Here is a 26,847-nt window from a genome sequence, read left to right as displayed (position 1 = left end):
ATTATTTTATGACAATGATTGCAGTCCCGATCTTGTTGGTTATGTCGATGCTGGGTATTTATCTGACCCACACAAGACTCGATCTCAAACAGACTAAGTTTTAACATATGAAGGCGCTGCCATATCTTGGCGATCGACTAAGCAATCAATCATGGCTACTTCATCTAATCATCCTGAGATAATTGCTATTCATGAAGCAAGTCGAGAATGTGTATGGTTGAGGTCTATAATACACCTTATTCGAGACAAATGTGGTTTGAAGTGTGATAAACTACCCACAATTTTGTATGAAGACAATGCAACATGCATAGCCCAATTGAAAGGAGGATTCATAAAAGGGGATAGGACAAAGTGATAATATGGCTGATTTGTTCACTAAATCTCTACCGAAATCAACCTTCAAGAAACTAATGTACAACATTAGGATGCGAAGGCTCAAGGATGTGAATTGATGCTCTCATCAGGGGGAGTTAATACGCGTTGTACTCTTTTTCCCTTACAAGGTTTTGTCCCACTGGGTTTTCCTTGCAAGATTTTTAACGAGGCAACCAAAAGGCATATTTTTAAACATGTGTACTCTTTTTCCTTCACTAGGATTTTTTTCCATAGATTTTTTTTCCTAATAAGGTTTTAACGAGGCACATTATCTATGGAAATTCAAGGGAGAGTGTTATAAGAGAAAACAAATTATGGTGGATGTCTACTCTTCCTGCATGATCTTCTCAAATGCTTAATGACATATTCAATGACATATTTTTATTCACTTTTCATGCCTATATAAATGCCTTGTAATAGATAGGAAAATACACACAATTGAAAAAGAAATAAGAATCTCTCTTCCTTTCTTTCTCTCTATATCTCTTACCTTATTTTTCCTTATTCCATACTGTTACTTTGAGTTGTATTTCATAATAGATGTAGTTTAATGGAGTACTAACTCTAGAATTTTAAGTACTAAATTAAATGATCGGAACAAAAGGAAACATAAAATCGGCGGGGCTTATCAAGGGAGCTCCTGACTCTATCAAGTCTGAAGTCTGACTGTCCAATCATTCTCAATAACTGAATCTGTAAACACAAAGGTGAGTCAGATGGCTTAATTAGTGAATATAACATAAACCTTAACCTTTTTGCTTAGGTGATTTGGAAGACATGCCTTGAAATGAACATTTCAAAACAATGCATCCATTTATATCAAAACCATTTATGAAGTACTTTCCTTGTACTCGTAGATAACATTTCACTCACATAAGTTGGTAGGTCACTCACTACTGTTAGAAATTGCATGTATTGGCACTGTGATTGCCACTCCACACCTGTCAACAGTGGCAGAGCTGATAAACCCATTGTTGGAAAAGTTACACATTATATATATATATATATATATATATATATATATATATATATATATATATATATATATATATTATATCTCGCATTATTTTAACGTTCGATTTCTATTATTACCTGTCATTTCTCTTGTGTCGATTTTTTTATTACTTTGTTATTTTGTTGTTATTGTTCTCATCTTTATTATTTTCAACATGACTTCTTCACTACAATTTATTTTTTTAAAACCTGCTGAGAATCGTTTTATCAATCGGGAACAACATTTCTATCTCCACAAAATAGGAATAAAATCTGTCTCCCTACACATTACCCTGTTAGACCCTAAATTATGTGAATATATTAGTTTTTTGTTGTTGTTGTTGGGAATATATTGAGATTTTTTAGTGTGTTTATTTTTTTATATTTTGACCTCTTAGTAAAAAACTTAGCTCCGCTGCGAGTGTCATCTAGAGATATACATGATCCACTCACACTGTGTGTACATTCACAACGTTTGACACCAACACTACTAAGGCTGATAGCATAATATATACACGAGATTACTAATTAGCTCATAAAATAATCGCATGGAACATCTCATTAGTTAGAATCTGTCAAAGCTTTCTCCTAAACACATGTTTCAGTGGCTAATATATTTATCATATAAAATATACGATTCAACTTTCCAGATCAAGTTTCAAAACACTTTATCCATCAAATGGAATGCTATAGCTTTTTGTTTACCTGAAAAACCGATAGAGTTGAATTTATACGCAGTTCTAAGGATACGTGGTATAAATTAGTACAAATCTGGAAAGATAAATAAATGGATACTGAAATTAATTATAAAAGAGATGAATACAAACCGGATGAACTAGTTAGCCTAAGCCTTCAATCTTAGTCACCTCCAAATTGGGTGAAGAAGAAAGCAATATGGCCAAAAAATACCATAAACCAAAGGGAAGATAGTATTCGCTCTATTTTCTGTATATATTAGAATGAATGTGTGTGTGAATTAATGTCCTCTTACAAATGATAACCACCCTTAATATAGTGGAAGAATCCCATTTTGGGTATAATTAATACATAGTGGGGATCTCATGATAGATTAATTAATCAATTTTTCCTTGATTTACGCCGAGATTCTCTCCCCACATGCGGCTATAACGACTCTTTTGTCCCTTGGCTCGATCTTAATCTTGACCGGTATCGGTATCGGTCGGTCTCTAGATCTCAAGTTCGATATTGACTCGAGCTCACATTGATCAGTCTCTGGGTCTCGAGCTCGATATTGACTCGAGCTCGGTACTGATCGGTCTCTAGGTCTCGAACTCGACAACCCAACTTTACATCACATCCCGATATTATAATGACGAACCTCAGTCCATCATGCTTCAATCTTGATTAATCATACGAAGGAAAAACTCAATTTTGACCGTATACAGATAGTCCCTTCATTTCTCGGAAAGAAGGTGGCGAGAAACGATATGATTTTTCAACCTCCAATTAGATGAACGATGATGTCTGTGACGAGCCCGGTTGTGACGTATGTGACAAACGTCCCGTCGGTCCAGTTACCAAGGCATTAAATGCGTGTCAGTCGATGGTCGACCACTGCCCATTTTGAACCATCGTTATAAAATCTATAATTAGCCCCCTTCTTCATTATTTCAAACTTTTACCTTCAAGCCCTTTTCATTCTAATCTTCCCAGTCCCTTTTCATTCTAATATTTACAGTCCTTCGCCTTCTCAAAAGCTTCCTATTTCCAAGTTTTGAAATTTCTTTGCTTGTTCTTTTCAAAACATCAAATACTTCAATCTCCCTTCTTCTTTGTTCTCAGAGACTAAATGTCAAAAACATCTAAAACCGTTCCACAGATAGAGACTGCTTCCTCATCTTGGTCGGCCGGCGAGAAACCAGTAGTGGAGCCACGCCTTGAAGAACTTGTTCCTGGGGTGTGTTATTGATTCTAACTTTAAGGTCGAGAAACCCTCTTCGGTTGTCGGTCGATGCGAGCCGGTATTGAGATATATATGCCCGATACCAATAAGTCTCCTTTATTTGGTGAAGAAAGATTGTAATTGGGTAAACAAAGAGGCCGTGATACCGGCGCCGGAGGAAGCGATCACTACCCACGTGAAAAGGTACCTGAGTGGTTACACTAATCCTTTCACGATGGGTCTCCTCGATCCGGTCATCATTGATTTTTGCAAGAAATACCAGGTGAACCTCGGCCAAATTCATCCTTCTTTCTGGAGGATCATGATCTTGCTCCGTTTCTTTGTGAGCAAAATCGATGGACTTCCCTTCACCCTCGACCACCTCATAAGATTATATAGCCCCCGACTTTACCGAGGCAAGCTGATAAAGCTTCAACGTTGTGCCACCAAGGCATTGACCTCCAGTATAGATGAAGACAAGGATCGGGGCTGGATGGGTCGATTTATTTGGGTGAAGACCTCGGACCTGATCCCGGCTGAGAGCATGCCATTTCCAGAGAAATGGAATATGAAACGTAAGTATGATCCCGTTTTAAATTTCTGTTTGTTATTTTACTTCTTCATCCTTTCTTATTAGTGTATTTCTTGATGCAGTCGCTTCTTGGATGCCGGGTGCGGTTCCCCACCTCGATAACTAGGTTAAAAGCCTGGTTTCAATGTCAACATTTGTCGAGCGTGCATGGCGCGATTTGTCGAAGGGTCGGTGGGAAGCTCGTACTCATGGTAAGCTTTCATCTTGTCTTACCGATTTACTTATCATTCGAGGTGACATGATTATCCGAAGCATGAGTTTACTTATCTTCTCCCTTTGCAGGCCTCGGAAAAGATACGGTCATGAGGCCCGCGTCAAGTGATGAAGAAGCTTTGTCGCCTATCTAAAAATCAGCGAAGGTGATTAAGAGAAAAAGGGCCTCGAACTCCGAGGATCAAAAACCCAAGAAGAGAGCGACCCGTAAACCCAAAGGGATCACAATCCCACTGACTATGGAGTCAGTCCTGCATCTATGGGATGAAGAAGAAGAAGAAGAAGAAGAAGAAGAAGAAGAAGAAGAAGAAGAAGAAGAAGAAGAAGAAGAAGAAGAAGAAAAGAAGAAGAAGGTAACTCTGGGCTGGTGGCCTGTGCGCGAGCTGGCACCGATATTCAGAAAATTTCGGTACCGGTGGTGGTTGATATTGCTCCGTCCAGGCTTGATGAGGAGGAGACTATGACTCAAGTTCCCGAGCCAAGGAGGACCAAGGATGTTTTGCCTCGGGGCAAAGAAATTGTCGAAGAGGCAGTGGATGCCGGTGTGGAAAATAAGCTTGAGGCTCCCCAAGATGGAGACTGCGCCCCAAAAAACCTACCCGGGACAATAGAGATCGGAGATTCCCACTCATTTCCTTGATTTTCGCAATCGATGATACGTGACGCCTAGGCCATGGAGATTTATCATGGGGAGGGAGACCATGAAAAAGAGGATCCTTTCTGTGGTTATTTTTTTGGAGTAGAAGATGCCACCGGTTTGAGTAATTTGGAGGCTTCGAAGAAGAGCTCGGGCGAGGTGGGAGTTCCTTGTCTTTTCAACGAAGCTCAACAGATCCTGAATCGGGTAAGTTCATTTTCTCTTTGTCAATTTTCATACTTATATTTTCTTTCCTTGTCTAATTCCTTTCTTCTATTTTTGTAGGCTTCTGCACTTTATCACGAAGCTTTCTTTCGATATCGGGGGGAGCTGAACCGGTACGAAGCCAAAAATCAAAGGCTTACCGAGGAGGGAAATTCATTCAAGCTTCTCAACGAGCAGAGGGAAGAAGAAGCAAAAGGACTTCGGGCCGAGTTAGAAGCAGCTCAAAAAGAACAAACTGATATGTCCGAGCAGGTAAAACGAATCTTTGAAGTTAATGATACTGACTAGGGCGTAATGGCTAATAGTTCAGTCCCACAGGTTCAGCAAAAGCTTGATGTTATCAGGCAGCTTCATGTTGAAGTGGGCACAGTGAAAGTGGAGGCCGAGGAGTGGAAAATGAACATGGATCGCCTTGCCTCAGAAAAGGAGGCCTCCCGAGCTCAACTGGCTTCTGCTGAGACCCAACTCCGAAGTTTAAAAGAGAAAACCTTGGTGTAAGACAGGAAAATCAGAGAGTTTTAGTCTCGGTTGGGTTCAGTAACTTCTGACCGAGAGAGACTGGCCACAGAGCTTGCAGCGGCCAAATCGGAGGTCGAGATAACCATGGCTAATGCTGATGCCATGGTGGCCATCTACCGGTCCGATGCTGAAGCTGCTCAAGTTCGAACAAAGGAGGTTGCCGAGGCTGATCAGGCTCGAGCAAACTGGGTTGCCGAGTATGCTAAATGGCAATCTCGTAGGGAGACTCTAGAGGAGATCCATGCTCGTGACTTCGATCTTACGGCCAAGATCGAGAATGCTAAGGAGCTTGAAGTCGAAGCCAGAGTGTTGTCCTTTCCCGATGATGATGATACTGGGAATGTGAGCAGATTTGAAAGCAAATGAGACCTCGAGGGTGAAGATGATGCTCCTCGAGAGGACTAAGTCCTTTCGTATTTTTCGTCTTTCTTTTAGACCGTTTTGGTCTTTTGTAGAAAAACTTGATCGGGCCATGGCGCCCTTGTAAATGATATTTGGTACATATATATATATATATATATATATATATATATATATAAACCTTCTTTCTTCTATGGCTTATGAATCTTTTGCCTTTCTTGTTATTTTATACAAAGGTCAAAAAGTGCCTTAGCATGGGATAATTACTTGAAGGTCCGAGTGAATGTTCGAACTCTAACTGAGATAGCTTTTAGACTTGATGAATAGAGTTCAAGTGAAATAATTTGCTCGAACTCGAAGCAAAGTAGCGATTAGGCTTTGTATTCGAGTGAGAATGGTTTCTCGAACTTGAATTAGGGTAGCCCTTAGGCTTTACAGTCTAGTGAGAGTGATTTCTCGAACTCGAACTAAGGTAGCCCTTAGGCTTTTCGGTTGAGTGAGAGTGATTTCTTGAACTCGAACTAAGGTAGCCCTTAGGCTTTACGGTCGAGTGAGAGTGATTTCTCGAACTAAGGTAGCCCTTAGGCTTTACGGTCGAGTGAGAGTGATTTCTGTAACTCTAACTAAGGTAGCCCTTAGGCTTTACGGTCGAGTGAGAGTGATTTCTCGAGCTCGAACTAAGGTAGCCCATAGGCTTTATGGTCGAGTGAGAGTGATTTCTCAAAATCGAACTAAGGTATCCCTTAGGCTTTATGGTTGAGTGAGAGTGATTTATCTAACTCGAACTAAGGTATCCCTTAGGCTTTACGGTCGAGTGAGAGTGACTTCTCGAACTCGAACTAAGGTAGACCTTAGGCTTTACGGTCGAGTGAGAGTGATTTATCGAACTCGAATTAAGGTAGCCCTTAGGCTTTACGGTCGAGTGAGAGTGATTTCTCGAGCTCGAACTAAGGTAGCCCTTAGGCTTTACGGTCGAGTGAGAGTGATTTCTCGAGCTCGAACTAAGGTAGCCCTTAGGCTTTATAGTTGAGTGAGAGTGATTTCTCGAACTCGAACTAAGGTAGCCCTTAGGCTTTACGGTCGAGTGAGAATGATTTCTCGAACTCGAACTAAGGTAGCCCTTAGGCTTTATGGTCGAGTGAGAGTGATTTCTCGAACTCGAACTAAGGTAGCCCTTAGGCTTTACGGTCGAGTGAGAGTGATTTCTCTAACTCGAACTAAGGTAGCCCTTAGGCTTTACGGTCGAGTGAGAGTGATTTCTCGAACTCGAACTAAGGTAGTCCTTAGGCTTTATGGTCGAGTGAGAGTGATTTCTCAAATTCGAACTAAGGTAGTGTCACGACCCAAAATTTGACTTGTCGTGATGGCGCCTATCTCAATACTAGGCAAGCCGATAACATCAATAACCCCCGATTACCTTTAAGTTTGAAAAATATAAAATTTAAATACAATACAAAATCCCACAAATACTGATACGAACACTCCCCAAAACCTGGTGTCACTAAGTACATGAGCATCTAATATGAATATAAGTCTGGAAAATACGGTCTATAATAATATAAGACCAAATACAGTAAACAATGAGATAGGGATGGTGAGACAAGGTCTACGAAACATGGCAACTACCTCTGAATCTCCGGAAAATCAACTGTGCGAGAGAATCAACACCCACAATGTCCGGAAACACCTGGATCTGCACACGAAGTGCAGGGTGTAGTATGAGTACAATCAACTCAGCAAGTAACAATAATAAATAAAGAACTGAAGATAGTAACAAGCTACACAGTTATAGTTCACTTTCAGTAATTCTAGCAAAGAATAGACATGCTTTCAAATCCAACAGTTTAAGTCCAATCAATTTTATACAGTTCAAGTTCATGTAATCCGGATATAAAATCTTTCAGAGAATTTCACAACAATGACAGATAGCAACCAAGTGCAACAACAAATGAAAAGCAAGTATAGCCTCTCAGGCAACAGTCACTCAACTCGTCACAACAACTCAACCACTCGGCTCTCAACCCTCAGCACTCACACTCAATGGTACCCGCGCTCGCTAGGGGTGTACAGACTCCGGAGGGGCTCCTATAACCCAAGCGCTATAATTTGCATGGACAACTCACGTGCTATAGTATCAATATCTGGATCCGTACGGACAACTCACGTGCTGCACGGATAACTCATGTGCTATAGTAAAATATCTGGATCTCCACGGACAACTCACGTGTTGCACGGATAACTCACGTGCTATAGTATAATATCTCACAATCAGGCTCTCAGCCTCGCTCAGTCATAAATCTCTCCAGTCTCTCGGGCTCTCAACAATCATGAAATCAGCCCAAACAACAATGATATGATGCATCAATAATGAACAATAGAGACTGGGATAAAATAATCAAGTAAACTGTGACTGAGTACAAAACAATAATTAAGCAGATAGTTCAACATGTACACGACCTCTGTGGGTCCCAACAGTACCAACATATAGCCTAAACATTATTTCTAACATGACTTACAGTCAAATTTCCACAACACATAGAGAGCACATAGCTAACAACAAGTTATTCAACTTTACAGTTTCCATGGGACGGACCAAGTCGCAATCCCCTCGGTGCACGCCCACATGCCCGTCACCTAGTATGTGAGTCACCTCTAAAGTAATCACATGATACCAAAATCCGGGATTTCATACCCTCAGGACCATGTTTATAACTGTTACTTACCTCAAACCGTGAAATTCTTATTCCGCTAAGCCTTTGCCTTGTGAATTGGCCTCCAAACGCCTCGAATCTAGCCACAAATAATTCAATTCAGTCAATAAAATTTATTGGCATTAATTCCATAAGAAAATACTAATTTTCCGTAAAAATCCAAAAATTAGCTCAAATATCGCATGTGTGGTCCACGTCTCGGAACCCGACAAAAGTTATAAAATATGAACGCCCATTCAACCACGAGTCCAACCATACAAATTTTACTCAAATCCGACATCAACTTGACCCTGAAATCTCCAAATTAAACCAAGAGGGTTTTCACAATTTTCCAACTTAATTTACCAATTAAGTATTAAAACAACTATGGATTCAGGTAATTTAACCAATATTGAGTTAAGAACACTTACCCCGTTGTTTCCTATGAAAATTTCCCAAAAATCGCCTCTTCCCGAGCTCCAATCCGTCAAAAATAGAAAATGGGACGAAGTTCCATTTTCTAAACTTAAACTCTCTGCCCAGTCATTTGTTCTACGCGATCGCGAACATTCCCACGCGATCGCGAAGAAAAGTTTTCCACTACCCAGATTTAATTTTATGCGATCGCGGACTTTTCCACGCGATCGCGATGCATAACATCTCAGACCTACGCGATCGCATACTCGTCCACGCGATCGCGAAGCACAAAATACGTGACTTCTATTTCCGCTCCATTTACTCTATGCGAATGCGACCTTCTTCACGCGTTCTCGAGTCACAAAATCCCAGAGCTACGCAATCGCATCCCTCTTCACGCCATCGTGTAGAACAAAACTCAGCAGCCCCCAATTAACCCTACGCGATCGCGGATATACCCATGCAATTGCATCGAACAAAACCTCACTGCCCAACTAAGCCTACGCGAGCGCAAACACATTCATGCGATCGCGTAGAAGGAAAACAGACTTAGATATCAAAAAATTCCAGCAACTGTTCAAGTCCAAAGTTTTGATTTGTTAATCATCCGAAACTCACCCGAGCCCCTAGGGACCTCAACCAAATATACTAACAAGTCCTAAAACATCATACGAACTTAGTCGAACCCTCAAATCATCTCTAACAACACTAAAATCACGAATCATACCCCAATTCAAGCCTAATGAACTTTGAAACTTTTAATTTCTACAAACAACGCCGAAACCTATCAAATCGCGTCCGATTGGCCTCAAATTTTGTACACAAGTCATAAATGACATAACTGACCTATTAAATATTTTCGAATCATATTTCGATCCCGATATCAAAAAGTCAACCCCCGGTCAAACTTCCCGAAAATTCAACTTTCGCCATTTCAAGCCTAATCTCTCTACCGACCTCCAAATAATTTTCCGGACACGCTCCTAAGTTCAAAATCACCATACGGAGCTATTGGAATTATCAAAATTCAAACCCGAGGTTGTTTACACATAAGTCCACATCCGGTCAACTTTTCTAACTTAAATTTTCAATTATGAGACTAAGTATCTCGTTTCACTCTGAATTCCTTCCGAACCCGAACCAACTAACCTGGTAAGTCATAAAATAACTGTAAAGCATAAATTGAGTAATAAATGGGGGAACAGGGTTATAATACTCAAAGCAGTCGGCCGGGTCGTTACATTCTCCCACTCTTAAACAAACGTTCGTCCTAGAACGAGTTTAGAATCATACCTGGAGTCTCAAATAGGTGTGGATATTTGCTCCGCATTTCCTGCTCAATCTCCTAAGTAGCTTCTCCAACTGGCTAGCCTCTCCACTGTACCTTCACTGATGCTATGCTCTTTGACCTTAGCTTCCGAACCTGCCGGTCTAAAATAGCCACCGACTCCACATCATAAGTCAAATTACCGTCCAACTACACTGTACTGAAATTCAGAATATGATACGGATCCCCTACATACTTTCGGAGCATGGATACATGGAACACTGGATGAACACCTGATAGACTAGGTGGCAAAGCAAGTTCATAAGCCACCTCTCCAATCTTTTTAAGTATCTCAAAAGGTCCAATATACCGAGGGCTCAACTTGCTCTTCTTCCCGAACCTCAACACACCCTTCATGGGTGAAATCTTGAGTAGAACCTTCTCCCCAACCATGTAAAAAACATCACGAACCTTCATGTCGGCATAACTCTTCTGTCTAGACTGTGTCGTGCGAAACTATTTCTGAATCACTTTGACCTTCTCTAAAACATCCTGAACCAAGTCAGTACCCAATAGTCTAGCCTCACCCGGCTCAAACCAACCCACTAGAGATCGACACCGTCTACCATACAAAGCCTCATACAGAGCCATCTGAATGCTTGATTGATAGTTATTATTGTAAGCAAACTCCGCGGGTGGCAGAAACTGATCCCAAGAACCTCCAAAATCTATAACACAAATGTGTAGCATATCTTCCAATATCTAAATAGTGGGCTCAGACTGTCCGACCATTTGAGGTTTAAATGTTGTACTCAACTGAACCTGTGTGCCCAATTCTCATTGCACTGCACTCCAATACTGTGATATAAACTGTGTTCCCCGATCTGAAATGATGGACACTGGCACACCGTGTAGGCAAACAATCTCGCGGATATAAATCTCAGTCAACCGCTCCGAAGAATAATTGGTACCAACAAGAATAAAATGAGTGGACTTAATCAACCGATCTACAATCAAACCGTGTCAAACTTTCTCAAAGTCCATGGAAGCCCAACTACGAAGTCCATGGTAATACGCTCCCATTTCTACTCTGGAATTACGTTTCTGAAGCAATCCTCCTGGCCTCTGATGTTCATACTTCATCTGCTGACAATTTAAATATCGAGCTACAAACCCAACTATATCTTTCTTCATTCGCCTCCACCGATAGTGCTGCCTCAAATCCTGATACATCTTCGCGACACCAGGATGAATGGAGTACCGCGAGTTGTGAGCTTCCTAGAGAATCAACTCACGCAAACCATCTACATTAGGCACACATAGCCTGCCCTGCATCCGTAGTACACCGTCACCCCCAATATTGACTTCCTTGGCATCACCGTGCTGAACCGTGTCCTTAAGGATGGGCAAATAGGGATCATCATATTGGCGTTCTCTGATGCGATCATATAAAGAAGTCCGAAAAACCACACAAGCTAAAACTCGATTATGCTCGGAAACATCCAATCTAATAAACTGGTTGGCTAAGGCCTGAACATCCAAGGCTAAAGGCCTCGCAGTTACCGGTAAATATGCTAAGCTGCCCAAACTCTCCGCCTTACGACTCAAGGCATCGGCCACCATATTGGCTTTTCCAGGATGATAGAGAATGGTAATGTCATAATCCTTAAGCAACTCCAACCATCTTCGCTGCCGCAAATTAAGATCCTTCTGTTTAAACAAATGTTGTACACTCCGATGATCGGTATGTAGCCCACACTGGACACCGTACAAGTAATAATGCTAAATTTTTAGGGCATAAACAATAGCTGTTAACTCGAGATCATGGACCGGATAATTCTTCTCATGTGCCTTTAACTGTCTGGACGCATAGGCAATCATCTTACCGTCCTTTAACTGTCTGGACGCATAGGCAATCATCTTACCGTCTTGCATAAGCACTGCGTCGAGACCAGTACGCGACGCGTCATAATATATAGTATAAGACTCTGAACCTGTAGGCAACACCAATACTGAAGCTGTAGTCAAAGCTGTCTTGAGCTTCTGAAAGCTCTCTTCACATTCATCCGATCACCTGAACAGAGCACCTTTCTGGGTCAATTTAGTCATAGGCGATGCAATAGATGAGAAACCCTCCACGAAGCGACGTTAAAAATCGACTAAGCTGAGAACACTCCGAATCTCGGTAACTGAAGATGGTCTGGGCCAACTCTGAACTATCTTTATTTTCTTTGGATCCACCTTAATTCCTTCACTGGATACTATATGTCCCAAGAATGCCACTGAATTAAGCCAGAACTCACTCTTAGAGAATTGGCATAAAGTCTCTCCTCTCTCAGCCTCTGTAATACACTACCCAAGTGTTGTGCATGCTCCTCCTGGCTACGTGTGTACACCAGGATATCATCAATAAATACTACGATAAATAAATCTAGATATGGTTGGAATACATTATTCATCAAATGCATAAATGTTGTTGGGCCATTGGTTAGCCCAAAAGACATCACAAGAAATTCATAGTGGCCATAACGAGTTCTGAATGTCGTCTTTAGAATATCTTAATCATGAATTTTCAACTGGTGATACCCAGATCTCAAATCAATTTTGGAGAACACCCTCGCCCCCGTGAAGCTGGTCAAATAAGTTATCAATACGCGGAAAGGGATATCTATTCTTGATTGTAACTTTGTTCAACTACCTATAATCGATGCACATCCGCATAGTACCATCTTTCTTTTTCACAAACAGAACCAGTGCACCCCAAGGTGACACACTAGGCCTAATAAACCTATTTTCAAGGAGTTCCTGAAGTTGCTCTTTCAATTCTTTTAACTCAGCTGGTGTCATACGATATGGGGGAAAATAAATAAGGTGAGTGCCCTGCACCAAGTCAATACCGAAATCAATATCCCTGTAGGGTGGCATACCCGACAGGTCTGCAGGAAATACATCTGGAAAGTCTCGCATGACCGGTACTGAATCAATAATATGAGTATCTACATCAACATCTCTTACAAAGGCCAAATATGGCAAACATCCCTTTCTAACCATACGTTGGGCCTTCAAATAAGAAATTACCCTGCTAGGAACAAAATCTAGAGAACCTCTCCATTCAACCTTTGGCAACCCCGCATTGTCAACATCACGGTTTTTGCGTGATAGTCCAGAATAGCATGACATGGAGACAACCAATCCATATCCAGGATTACATCAAAATCAACCATACCGAGTAGTAAGAGATCAATCCTACTCTCCAGTTTCCTAATAGTTACCACAGACGACCGATACACACGGTCCATAGTAATACCACTGGTGTAGATACACAAACAGGTGAAACTAAGGACTCACGGGGCATATCCAGATAATGAGAAAAATACAATGATACATATGAATAAGTAGAACCAGGGTCAAATAATATAGAAGCCTCCCTGTGGCACACTGAAACAATACCTGTGATCATTGCATCTGAAGCAACAACATCTGGCCTGGCAGGAAAAGTATAGAACCGGGCCTGACCGCCACCTGATCGGCCTCCCCCTAGCTGCCTGACCCCCACCACGAGCTGGCTGGGCGGGTGGTAGAACTGCTGGTGCTGGTGCCGTCAGTCGAGAACTCTACTGTGGAGCCCCACTCAACAGCCTAGGACAATCTCTCTTGTAATGACCAAATTCTCCGCACTGGAAATAGCCCCTCCTCTGACGGAACTGCTGCTCCTAATAACCCGAGGAATTACCTATAGAAGCCTGAGCGGATGAGGCATGATGAGAACTCTACGCTGGTAATGCACTGAATGAAGACTGGCCTGAGTGAGCACTGTAAGAACTGTGGCTAGCTGATGCACCACGATGAGCTGGACGACCCGTCTGAGTGTGTCTATAAGAACGACCCTTACCACTGTGAAACTGACCCCTGAAGGAACACCTCTGAGATCAACTGGCTTGCGCCTCTCATAAGCCTCCCACCATCTGAAGGTAGCCCCAGAAAACTGAAAAGTAGTGAACAAGACCCCACTGGTTTCCAGAATACCCGCTGTCTGAAGCATCCGTTGATACTTATCCAGAAAACCCTAAGCATCTTCTGACTAAGTACCGCTAAATAGTGGAGGTCGAAGCCTCTCAAATCTCTCAAGTCTCCTCTGCTTATCATCCGCCATAACAGGAACTACCGGGGCTTGAGCAGCTGTAACCGAATGGGCTGGTAGTACCCCCGGTATATGAAGTCCCTGTACTACCTGGTCGAGAGTACGGGCAACAGGGGTATGAGTACCTCCCCCGGCCTGAGAAGTGGCAGGTGTGGCCTGAGCCCAAACCACCTGAGCAAGACCAGTACAAACTGTCAATATCTGGGCCAAAGTCTCCTGAAGGCCTGGAATCTCAATGGGCACAGCTGGTGCCCGAGCTGGTCCTATCTGCTCAGCTATATATGGAATCTGCTCTTGAGCTGGAGCAACTGGTGGTACTACAGGTGCTGATCTAACTGTGGTACGAGCTACACCTCAACCTCTACCTCGGCCCCGGCCTCTACCACGACCCCGGCCTCTCGCGGCACTAACTAGTGGCACCGGTGGCTGACCGTCCGATCTGATAGTATGTGTCCTCACCATCTGTGAGAGAATAGAATAACAGAGATTTAGTTTTCGGAATCAACAATTTCGCACGACATAATACAAGAAAGTGAAATTTTCCTAAGGGTTCGGCGCCTCTTGAAGATAAGTACAGACGTCTCCGTGCCGATCTGCAAGACTCTACTCAACCTGCTCATGACTCGTGAGACCTATGTAACCTAGGCTCTGATACCAACTTGTCACGACCCAAAATATGACATGTCGTGATAGCGCCTATCCCAATACTAGGCAAGCCGATAACATCAATAACCCCCAATTTTCTTTAAGTTTGAAAAGCATAAAATTTAAATACAATACAAAATCCCACAAATACTAATACAAACACTCCCCAAAACTTGGTATCACTGAGTACATGAGCATCTAATATGAATACAAGCCTAGAAAATACGGTCTATAATAATATAAGACCAAATATAGTAAACAAGGAGATAGGTAAGGAGAGACAAGGTCTGCGAAACACGGCAGCTACCTGTGAATCTACGAAAAATCAACCGTGCGAGAGAATCAACACCCGCTATATCCGAAAACACCTGGATCTGCACACGAAGTGCAGGGTATAGTATGAGTACAACCAACTCAACAAGTAACAATAATAAATAAAGAAGTGAAGATAGTGACGAGCTACAAAGTTATAGTTCACTTTCAGTAATTCTAATAAAGAATAGACATGCTTTCAAATCCAACAGTTTAAGTCAAATCAATTTTATACATTTCAAGTTCATGTAATCCGGATATAAAATCTTTCAGAGAATTTCACAACAATGACAGATAGCAACCAAGTGCAACAACAAATAAAAAGCAAGTATAGCCTCTCAGGCAACAGTCACTCAACTTGTCACAACAACTCAACCACTCGGCTCTCAGCCTTCAGCACTCACACTTAATGGGTACCCGCGCTCACTAGGGGTGTACAGACTCCGGAGGGGCTCCAACAGCCCAAGCGCTATAATCCGCACGGACAACTCACGTGCTATAGTATCAATATCTAGATCTGCACGAACAACTCACATGCTATAGTAAAATATCTGGATCTGCACGGACAACTCACGTGCTGCACGAACAACTCACGTGCTATAGTATAATATCTCACAATCAGGCCCTCGGCCTCGCTCAGTCATAAATCTCTCTAGTCCCTCGGACTCTTAACAATCATGAAAGCAGCCCAAACAACAATGATATGATGCATCAATAATGAACAATAGAGACTTGGATAAAATAATCTAGTAAATTGTGACTGAGTACAAAACAACAATTAAGCAGATAGTTCAACATGTACACGACCTCTGTGGGTCCTAACAGTATCAACATATAGCCTAAACATGGTTTCTAACATGACTTACAGTCAAATTTCCACAACACATAGAGAGCACATAGCTAACAACAAGTTATTCAACTTTACAGTTTCCACGGGACGGACCAAGTCACAATCCCCTCGGTGCACGCCCACACGCTCGTCACCTAGTATGTGCGTCATCTCCAAAGTAATCATATGATACCAAAATCCGGGGTTTCATACCCTCAGGACCAGATTTATAACTGTTACTTACCTCAAACCGTGAAATTCTTATTTCGCTAAGCCATTGCCTCATGAATTGTCCTCCAAACGCCTCGAATCTAGCCACAAATAATTCGATTCAGTCAATAAAATTTATTGGAATTAATTCCATAAGAAAATACTAATTTTCCATAAAAATCCAAAAATTAGCTCAAAAATCGACGTCCCGGAACCCGATAAACGTTACAAAATATGAACGCTCATTCAACCATGAGTCCAACCATACAAATTTTACTCAAATCCGACATCAACTCGACCCTCAAATCTCCAAATTAAACCAAGAGGGTATTCACAATTTTTCAACTTAATTTACCAATTAAATATTAAAAACAACCATGGATTCATGTTATTTAACTAATATTGAGTTAAGAACACTTACCCTGTTGTTTCCTCTGAAAATCTCCCAAAAATCGCCTCTTCCCGAGCTCCAATCCTCAAAAATGGATTCAGAACTTAAACTCTCTACCCAGTCATTTACTCTACATGATCGCGAACATTCCCACGCGATCGCGAAAACAGTTTTCCACTGCTCAGATTTAACCCTACGCAATCGCGGACTTTCTCACGCGATCACGATGCACAACATCTCAAACCTATACGATCGCGTACTCGTCCACACGATCGCGAAGCACAAAACGCGTGACTTCTATTTTCGCTCCACTTACTCTACCCGAACGCTACCTTCTTCACACGTTCGCGAGTCACAAAATCCCAGAGCTACGCGATCGCATCCCTCTTCACACGATCGCGTAGAACAAAACTCAGCAGCCCCAATTAACCCCACGCGATCGCGGATATACCTATGCGATCGCATAGAACAAAACCTCACTGCTCAACTAAGCCTACGTGATCGCAAACACATTCACGCGATCGCATAGAAGGAAAACAGACTCAGATATCAGAAAATTCCAGCAGCTGTTCAAGTCCAAATTTTTTATCCGTTAACCATCTGAAACTCACCCGAGCCCCTCGGGACCTCAACTAAATATACCAACAAGTCCTAAAATATCATACGAACTTAGTTGAACCTTCAAATCACCTCAAATAATACTAAAACCACGAATCACACCCCAATTCAAGCCTAATAAACTTTGAAACTTTCAATTTCTACAAACAACGCCGAAACCTATCAAATCACGTCTGATTGACCTCAAATTTTGCACACAAGTCATAAATGTCATAACGGACCTATTAAAATTTTCAGAGTCATATTTCAACCCCGATATCAAAAAGTCAAACCCCCAATCAAACTTCCCGAAAATTCAACTTTCGTCATTTCAAGCCTAATCCCTCTACCGACCTCTAAATAATTTTCCGAATATGCTCCTAAGTCAAAAATCACCATACGGAGCTATAGGAATCATCAAAATTCAAATCCGAGGTCATTTACACATAAGTCCACATCCTGTCAACTTTTCTAACATAAATTTTCGATTATGAGACTAAGTGTCTCGTTTCACTCCGAATTCGTTTCACTCCGAATTCCTTCCGGACCCGAACCAACTAACCTGGTAAGTTATAAAATAACTGTAAAGTATAAATTGAGAAGTAAATAGGGTAACAGGGTTATAATACTCAAAACAGTCAGTCGGGTCGTTACAGGTAGCCCTTAGGCTTTACGGTCGAGTGAGAGTGGTTTCTCGAACTCGAACTAAGGTAGCCCTTAGGCTTTACGGTCGAGTGAGAGTGATTTCTCAAACTCGAACTAAGGTATCCCTTAGGCTTTACGGTCGAGTGAGAGTGATTTCTCGAACTCGAACTAAGGTAGCCCTTAGGCTTTGTCGGGTGAGAATTTGCTCGAACTTGAAGCAACGTAGCCCTTAGCCATTCGCATAATGGACCACAGAATGGGTATGCGGGTCGCAAAATTGTCGCAGAATCTCATTTTTCATGCCTTTGCTAATTTGGTCATAACTTCTTGTAGGAATGTCCAAATGATAAACAGTTTAAAGCGTTAGAAACTAGACTTAAAGATCTTTTATTTGATAGGTAATACACCATATAACACTTCGTATCATGAGAGTTATTCTCATTTGAAGTTAGGTTTTGTGCGAACACACTTGAAACTTTAGTCTATTATGAAATTTCCAACTTCTACATTCGATGCCGAAACCTATCGAATCAAGTCTGATTGACCTTAAATTTTTCACACAAGTCATAAATGACATAACAGACCTATTCCAATTTCTGGAATCGGATTCCGACCCCGATATCAAAAAGTCAACCCCCGGTCAAACTTTCCAAAAATTTAACTTTCGTCATTTCAAGCCTAATTCCACTACGGACCTCCAAATTATTTTCCGGACACGCTCCTAAGACCATAATCACCATACGGAGCTATTGGAATCATAAAAACTCTATTCCGAGGTCGTTTACACATAAGTCGACATACGCTCAACTATTTCAACTTAAGCTTCCAACATGAAATTTATTTTTCCAACCTAACTCCGAAATACCTTAAAACCAAAACCAACAATTCACACAAGTCATAATATCTCGTAGGAAGTTATTCAAGACTTCAAATAGTTGAAAAGAGCGTAAATGCTCAAAATGACCGGTCGGGTCGTTACAAGTTATTCGTCTGCTTTCGAGGTATGAAGCAACGACGGGCTTGATAAATACTGCTTTAACTCCTAAAAAGCCTGTTGGCATTCCGGAGTCCATGCAAAGTTGCTCTTCTTCTTAAGTAGTGAGAAGAATCGGTGGCTCCTATCTGAGGACCTCGAAATGAATCGTCCTAGGGCGACTATCTATTCCGTTAGCCTCTGCATGGCCTATATATTATCTACTACCGTGATGTCCTCGATAGCTTTGATTTTATCGGGGTTGATCTCGATTCCTCGATTGGACACCATAAAACCAAGAAACTTTCCCGAGCCAACCCCGAATGTACATTTTTCGGGGTTGAGCTTCATATTGTACTCCCTCAGTATGTCGAAAGTTTCATGCAAATGCTTTAAATGGTCCTGCATTCGTAGGGTCTTAACTAACATGTCATCAATATAAACTTCCATTGATTTTCCTATTTGTTTTTTGAATATTTGGTTTACTAGGCGTTGATAAGTCGCACCAGCATTTTTAGGCCGAATGGCATTACGTTATAACAATAGGTACCGTACTTAGTGATAAACGAGGTCTTTTCCTGATCCTCCGGGTTCATCTATATCTGGTTGTACCCAAAATAGGCATCGAGAAAACTAGGAGTCTCGTGGCCGGCTGTGGCATCGATCATACGATCGATATTAGGCAAAGGAAAAGTATCCTTAGGACATACTTTGTTCAGGTCTTTGTAATCTATACACATTCTAAGTTTGTTTCCCTTCTTTGGGACTACCACCACATTTGCTAGCCATTCAGGGTATTTTACTTCTCGAATGGATCCTATTTTAAGAAGTTTGATTACCTCGTCCTTGATGAAGGCATGTTTGACCTCGGACTGGGGCCTTCTTTTTTTCTTTACCGGATGGAATTTCGGATCCAAGCTAAGTCTATGAGTTGTTATTTTCGGTGGGATCCATGTCATGTCAAGATGGGACCAAGCGAAATAGTTCATGTGAGCTATAAGAAATTGAATAAGCTTTTTCCTGAGCTCGGTATCTAACCCCGTGCCTAGGTATACCTTTTGCTCGGGCAGATGTTTGATTAGTGTGATTTGTTCTAGTTCTTCGACCTTTGATTTGGTAGCGTCAAAATCATTGGGGACCATGAAAGATCGAGGAATCCCATCATCATCATCTTCGTCAGTCTCCTGTTTCTCTAGTTGGGTCGAGGCTGACATTTGTGATTGCTATTTGGTGTTCTGTTTCTCCTTCAAATCTGATCCCTTTGTCGATGATAATGATGATATCAGAATTGCTTCATCGACAGCAAACATTTCCGTTATGGCCGGTTTCTCCCCGTAGACCATTTTGATTCCTTCTGGTGTTGGGAATTTTAGAACCTGGTGTAGGGTCGAGGGCACTACTATCATGTTGTGGATCCATAGCCTCCCGAACAGGGCATTATATCTTATATCGCCTTCGATCACGTGGAACTTTGTTTCTTGGATGGTCTCGGCCACGTTAACTGGCAGAATTATCTCACCCTTAGTAGTTTCACATGCCATATTGAATCCGTTTAGTACCAGGGTTGCGGGCACGACCTGGTCCTGTAGCCCGAGTTGCTCTACGACCCTCGATCGAATAATGTTGATCGAGCTACCTGGATTAATTAACACACGCTTAACTTGAGTTTTATTCATATGTACAGCTATTACCAATGCATCATTATAGGGCTGCATGATTCCTCCCGCGTCTTCGTCACTAAAGGATAAGGTTCCTTTAGGCATGTAATCCTGAGTTCGAGATTGCTTCTCTCTTATGATCGACATCTTAGTGCGTTTAAGCACCGGCCCTTGAGGGGCATCGATCCCTCCGATGATCATGTGGATGATGTGGTGTGGCTCTTCTTCTTAGTTTTGTCTATTGAATTCTCTGTTTTTGAAATGGTTCTTGGCTCGGTCACTTAAAAACTCTTGAAGGTGCCCTTCAATGAATAACCGGGATACCTCTTCTCTCAACTGCCTGCAATCTTCCGTTCTATGGCCATGAGTGCCATGAAACTTGCACATTTGATTGGGATTTCTCTGGGCTGGATTGGACTACAGAGGTCGAGACCATTTAGTATCTTTGATGTGTCTGATAGCTGATACGATGGCGGATGCATCAATGTTGAAGTTATATTCTGATAACTGTGGTGCTTCCTTAGGTCCAGTGTGCATGTCGAACCTATTCTTGTTCATCAGCCCTCGAGACTCTTGGCCTCGATCACCTTTCCTTTCTCATTGTACGGGGTTGCGTCCCGGCTCGCCACCCTTACAATCTTCGTTATACGGCCGGTATCAGTCCCTGTTCGACCTTGGTTCTCGGTCGGTATCCCTTTTAATAACGGACCCAGAGCCCAACTGGTCATCTTCGACTCTAATCTTCGATTAATATCGATTGTTCACATCGGCCCAGGTAACAGCCGGGTACTTGATCAAGTTCTACTTCAACCGTCGTGAAGCCATCGAGCTTCGTTCGTCTAGTCCTTGGGTGAAAGCTTGAACGACCCAATCGTCCGTGACCGGTGGTAGGTCCATTCGTTCCATATGGAAACGAGATACAAACTCTCTTAGCATTTCATTATCTTTTTGCCTTACCTTAAAAAGATCTGACTTTCTGGTTTCGACCTTTATGGCTCCGGCATGCGCTTTTATGAAAGAATGTGCAAGCATAGCAAAAGAATCGATAGAGTTAGGCGGTAAATTATGATACCATATCATTGCTCCCTTTGACAGGGTTTCATCAAACTTTTTTAATAGTATGGATTCGATCTCGTTATCTTCTAGATCGTTCCCTTTGATGGCACATGTGTAAGAGGTGACATGTTCATTGGGATTGGTCGTTCCATTGTATTTAGGAATTTCGGGCATGCAGAACTTCTTGGGGATCGGTCTTAGAGCCACGCTCGGAGGGAAAGGCTTTTGCACGAATGTTTTGGAATCCAAGCCCTTCAATATTGGTGGTGCCCCCGGGATATGATCAACCCTGGAGTTATAAGTTTTCACCTTTTGGTCGTTTGCTTCAATCCTCCTTTCTCTTGACTCTATTCATTTTGTCAGTTCCTCGAGCATCTTAATAATTTCGGGATTAGTCCCTGATTCTTATTCATTTGACCTTACTACAGCTGGCCTCATTTTGTGGGTGACTTCTTGGGATGGACCGGGCTCGAGCCTGCTCGGTGCTTGGGTTTGGCTCTGCAACTGAGCTATCGCTACTTGTTGAGCTTGCAACATTTCAAAAATCATACGCAGGTTGATCCCGTCTTCTCCAACATTTTGTGTATTTCGAACTGCAGATCGAGTTCCACCATGAATGTTATTTTTGGGGTCTGAACCTTAATGGACACATGTGAATTAACGTCAATTGGATCTACGAATCGATTTATAACGGGGTCGACGAGTGGCCTTTCATCCTCGGGCATCAGGTTGTTATTCTTATCTTGAAGGCCAGCTTCGTTATCGATAGGTAGGGCCATTAGTTGAGAGTTCGTCATTTTTAACCTGAAATCAAAGGCACTTCCAAGAGCAAGTGTAAAATAGTGTATTTCACATAGATTCGTACCAAATAACCACTATTATCCTTAGCCCCACGGTGGGTGCCAAATTGTTTACCGAAAAACGGATAGACTTGAATTTATACGCAGTTCTAAGGATACGTGGTATAAATTGGTACAAATCGAGAAAGATAAATAAATGGATACTGAAATTAATTATAAAAGAGATGAATGCAAACCGGATGAACTAGTTAGCCTAAGCCTTCAATCTTAATCACCTCCAAATTAGGTGAAGAACGATAAATAGAAGAAAGCAATATGGCCAAAAAATACCATAAACCAAAGGGAGGATAATATTCGCTCTATTTTTTGTATATATTAGAATGAATGTGTGTGAATCAATGTCCTCTTACAAATGATAACCACTCTTAATATAGTTGGGGAATTCCATTTTGGGTATAATTAAATACATAGTGGGGATCCCTTGATATATTAATTAATCAGTTTTTTCTTGATTTACGTTGAGATTCTCTCCCCACATGCGGATATAATGGCTCTTTTGTCCCTTGGATCGAACTTAATCTTGGCTGGTCTCAGTACCGGCCGGTCTCTGGATCTCGAGCTCGATATTGACTCGAGCTCGACATTGATCGATCTCTAGGTCTCGAGCTCGATATTGACTCGTGCTTGGCACTGATCGGTCTCTGGGTCTCGAACTCGACAACCCAACTTCACATCACAACTCGATATTATAATGACGAACCTCAACCCATCATGCTTCAATCTTGATTAATCATACAAAGGGCAAACTCGATTTTGACCGTATACATGCTTCTTAGTTTTTAATTGCTTTTACCTCAAAGAATTCTGAATTATTAGTATAGTTTCTTAAGGAATATTTTAGTTGTCATTTGCAAATTGTTGACTGAACATTAAATTATTCAATGATTCTCTTAAATATTTTTGTTGCAACTAAATTATTGATCTTTCATCTATAATTTTTTATTACAACATATAGTTTATTTTTGTAAGTAATTCACATATAAAGAATTAGTCATATGTTAAGATTTTTTAATATTTTTGTGCTTCTTTTTGCACTAAAATTAGCACAAGTTTCAAATTTTACGGTATTACATTGTCATTAGCATTTTATTTTCCCTCTTTGTTTTGAATTTTGATGGTAAAAATTGAATTGTTTAAGAAGTGTATAAGTTATCTCTTTAATAATATTTAAAATTGATAATAAGTCATAAAATACTAAATGTTCTCACATGAATTGACATTAGTGACCAAAAAAAATTTGACACTATTTACAAGCACCAAATTTACGTTAAAGCCGATGGTGCACCCATGACCATGGTCTCAAAATCCTGGATCTGTCTCTTGAACTTAGTATGTGCAGACTCCCACCCTCACCCCACCCCATTCTCTCTCTCCCCCCTGTGACTACAATAATATTTTGCTAATTTTGAATGTACAGATTAGATATTTAAGAGAGTTTGCTTGAATTTTGTTTAATATGGCAAGGAGTAAGTACCTAAGTCACAGACCATAAATAGTTGGACAAAGAAAAAGTTGCACTCAAGAAGCCTGCAATGCATGTGGAAACTGCATAGTTAATTTTTTTTATATTTTTTAAAAACCTTTTTTCTCCTAACCAAATCTGCAAAAGGGGGTGGGTGGTTTGGAATTGACATCAAACGACTTACCTGTATCAATTACTTCTCGTAGTAAAAATCATCATTCTCTTATTCTTTCTGCAGAAGTCCACATTCCACGTTGACCATGCATGTATATTGCTTGTTTGTTTTTTTTGTTGCTTATTTATATATACGTATTGTTTATCAAATCTATAGAATGTTTCATTGGATGGTTTATACCATATACACTTCTTGATGACATGTAAATGGTTTTCATTTTATTTCGCTGCTCCTCACTATTTAAGTCGAGTTGTATTACTATTTACTATACACGAGTTTTTTTATTAATGTGATTAGATGTTTTAGATATAATAATCAATGTATTTTTATAATTTGTAGCGCAATGACCATTGTTGCTCTCAAACGCACACGCAAGTATATGTGGTCGATAAGTAATATAGGATTGTAAGTCTAGATATCGTACTCACAGGGACTTATGATTAACTATCAACTAAATTAAACTCAAACAATTAATCTATTTAAGCGAATCCTAACGTATGAATATTTAACTAAAATTAATCTAGAGTAACAAATTAAGAGATTAAAGAAAACAACGACAAGACGAATTCAATGTGAGTGAATATTCTAGAGCTATGGGTTAGCTAATAACCCCGTTGAGTTTTTCACTTAAATCGTCTAATTAATTTATATGATTTATTGGTTGACAGGGTTAATATTGCTCGTAGTCTTCTCCCGAAGTACTACTCGCCTATTCAAGCTAATTTAACGCCTATATTCCTATGAAATTAGAATTAACAAGAACGCATTAATAATTCCTGTATAGTAACCAAGCAAGACGATTAGGTATATTCCTATCCTAACCGCAAATTCGCCCCCACTCAGAGTTAAGATCTTGCTCTACTCAATCTTATATGCAATCTAGAATTCCCTCTCCCGAGTTCAATCTTAGATTCGTAGATAGTATTCAATTGGTGATCAAGCAATCAAATAATTAAGCACAAAATTAAATAAATAATCCAATATGATAAAATAATAAGAACAATTCAAACTTCAAACTACAACGTTCATGTAGCACCCAACAACTCTAGAACTAATAAACTATGAGATTAAAGGGAGAGAAACTAATTAGAAGCCTCCTCCAAGCGTGGTGTGTGTTCTTCCACGTGAATTCTCCTTCAAAGTATGTTCAATCTTCTCCAAATCAGGTTTAGAACTCCTTATATACGAATTGGAGTCGTATAGGGCCGAAATAACCTTGTTCCAAGCAAAATAGGAAAAATCCCGTCACGCAGGGTCCAGGCCAGCGCCGGCGCTGGAGTCAGTGACGGAATTTCCTTGTCTCAATGCTTTGAATTGTTTCACGGCTTTTTCTTGTCTTCAAATTGGGGGGGACAAACACCAATAGGTGTCCCCCTATTTCTCTTTATTTTTTTTTTGTTTAATTTACTTTCTTTTTCTTCCGTAATTTATTCAATTTTACTCCAAATCTCGTTATCTTCGTACCGCTTTATTTCTAGACAGTTAAAATATAATATTAAGCACAAAGTAATATAATTAACACTCAAAAGATGATTAAAAATACTAAAACATGAGGCAACAATAAAAAAAATATATGTATTTTTTGCCGAACATCAACCATGTTGTCACGCTAATATTGTGGTGGAAAATGATATTTAGGATGACTTTACATAGAGTACTTGCTTGACTTAAAATAACTAAACTGAATTTACCATAAAAGAGTTGGGTAACCCGTAAATAACTAGGTGAGTGGTTTACTCACTAAAGTTTAATTAACTTGGAAAAACACCAGTTAAGCGATATATAATCTGATATGGACATTTTGAAATAGAAAACTTCCTTTCTATATACATACCTTTTTTCACATACTTATGGGGTGAGCCACTTGAGGGTTGATAAAGCCTTTTTTTTTTTTTGGTCAAAGATAAAAGGCAAAACTAATTCTGAAAATTTTAAGGGAAAAAAAAAGAAAGAAAGAGAAGAGCAAGCAAGTCTAATAATTGAATAAGCACTTACACATCTCAAAGAACAACCTGCAAAAGAGCTCTCTTACTAGTATTTATTTTTCCTTTTAAAGATATGACAACTGAAAAAAGGAAAAATTGAAGCAGAAAATTCTAACAGTCCCATGTGTGAATTTCAGACAAAGAATTTGGGTGCTTTACACAGAGCATTCTCTTTGTACCCACCAATTCAAAAGCTGATGCAATGCACATTACTCATTACGAAATCAATGTATTATGAAGAGGTCATATAAATTATAATGTCAACATCTTAATTTGGACAAAACCCTAAAAGTTTGAAGGAGTGCTTTAATAGCTTGACCAGCTCTAACAAATCATCAGCCTGAATTTTTCTTTTCATATTTTTATTTTTTTCGTTAATTTACTCAGCAATATGAGATTTTTTTTGTTGTTGAAAATTTCAGTAAAAAAGTGAATGCAGTTCTATTTGTTACAATAATATATATATATATATATATATATATATATATATATATATATATATATATATATATATATCATTTATATTTTCCTTGTTATTTGAATTTGAAGCTTTAGTTTAGTTGATTTATCTTCGGAATTACGAAAAGATAAAATCAGAACTACCAAAAAGATAAATTAACTAAACGAAGTAGAAATTCCTTATGGGGAGTGCATCCCTCTTAATTAATCTTATTTTACCAGTAGATACCGGATACCAAAAAATTTTAAAAAATTATA

The 26,847-nt window shown here is 40.4% G+C and overlaps 1 protein-coding gene across 1 annotated transcript; it reads left to right on the top strand.

The window, feature by feature from the left end:
* The first annotated feature begins 4,315 nt into the window (after positions 1–4,315).
* LOC138910050 (uncharacterized) lies at positions 4,316–5,436 on the top strand. The gene is made up of 3 exons (XM_070201268.1): positions 4,316–4,429; positions 4,999–5,190; positions 5,257–5,436. The coding sequence occupies exons 1-3, from the start codon at positions 4,316–4,318 to the stop codon at positions 5,434–5,436; spliced, it is 486 nt and encodes a 161-aa protein (XP_070057369.1).
* The last annotated feature ends 21,411 nt before the right edge of the window (positions 5,437–26,847 follow it).

Source organism: Nicotiana tomentosiformis, chromosome 4 (genome assembly GCF_000390325.3).
Source record: "Nicotiana tomentosiformis chromosome 4, ASM39032v3, whole genome shotgun sequence".
NCBI lineage: Eukaryota > Viridiplantae > Streptophyta > Magnoliopsida > Solanales > Solanaceae > Nicotiana > Nicotiana tomentosiformis.
The sequence above is the reverse complement of the archived record's forward strand: the minus strand, read 5'-3'. Positions and strand labels throughout refer to the sequence as shown.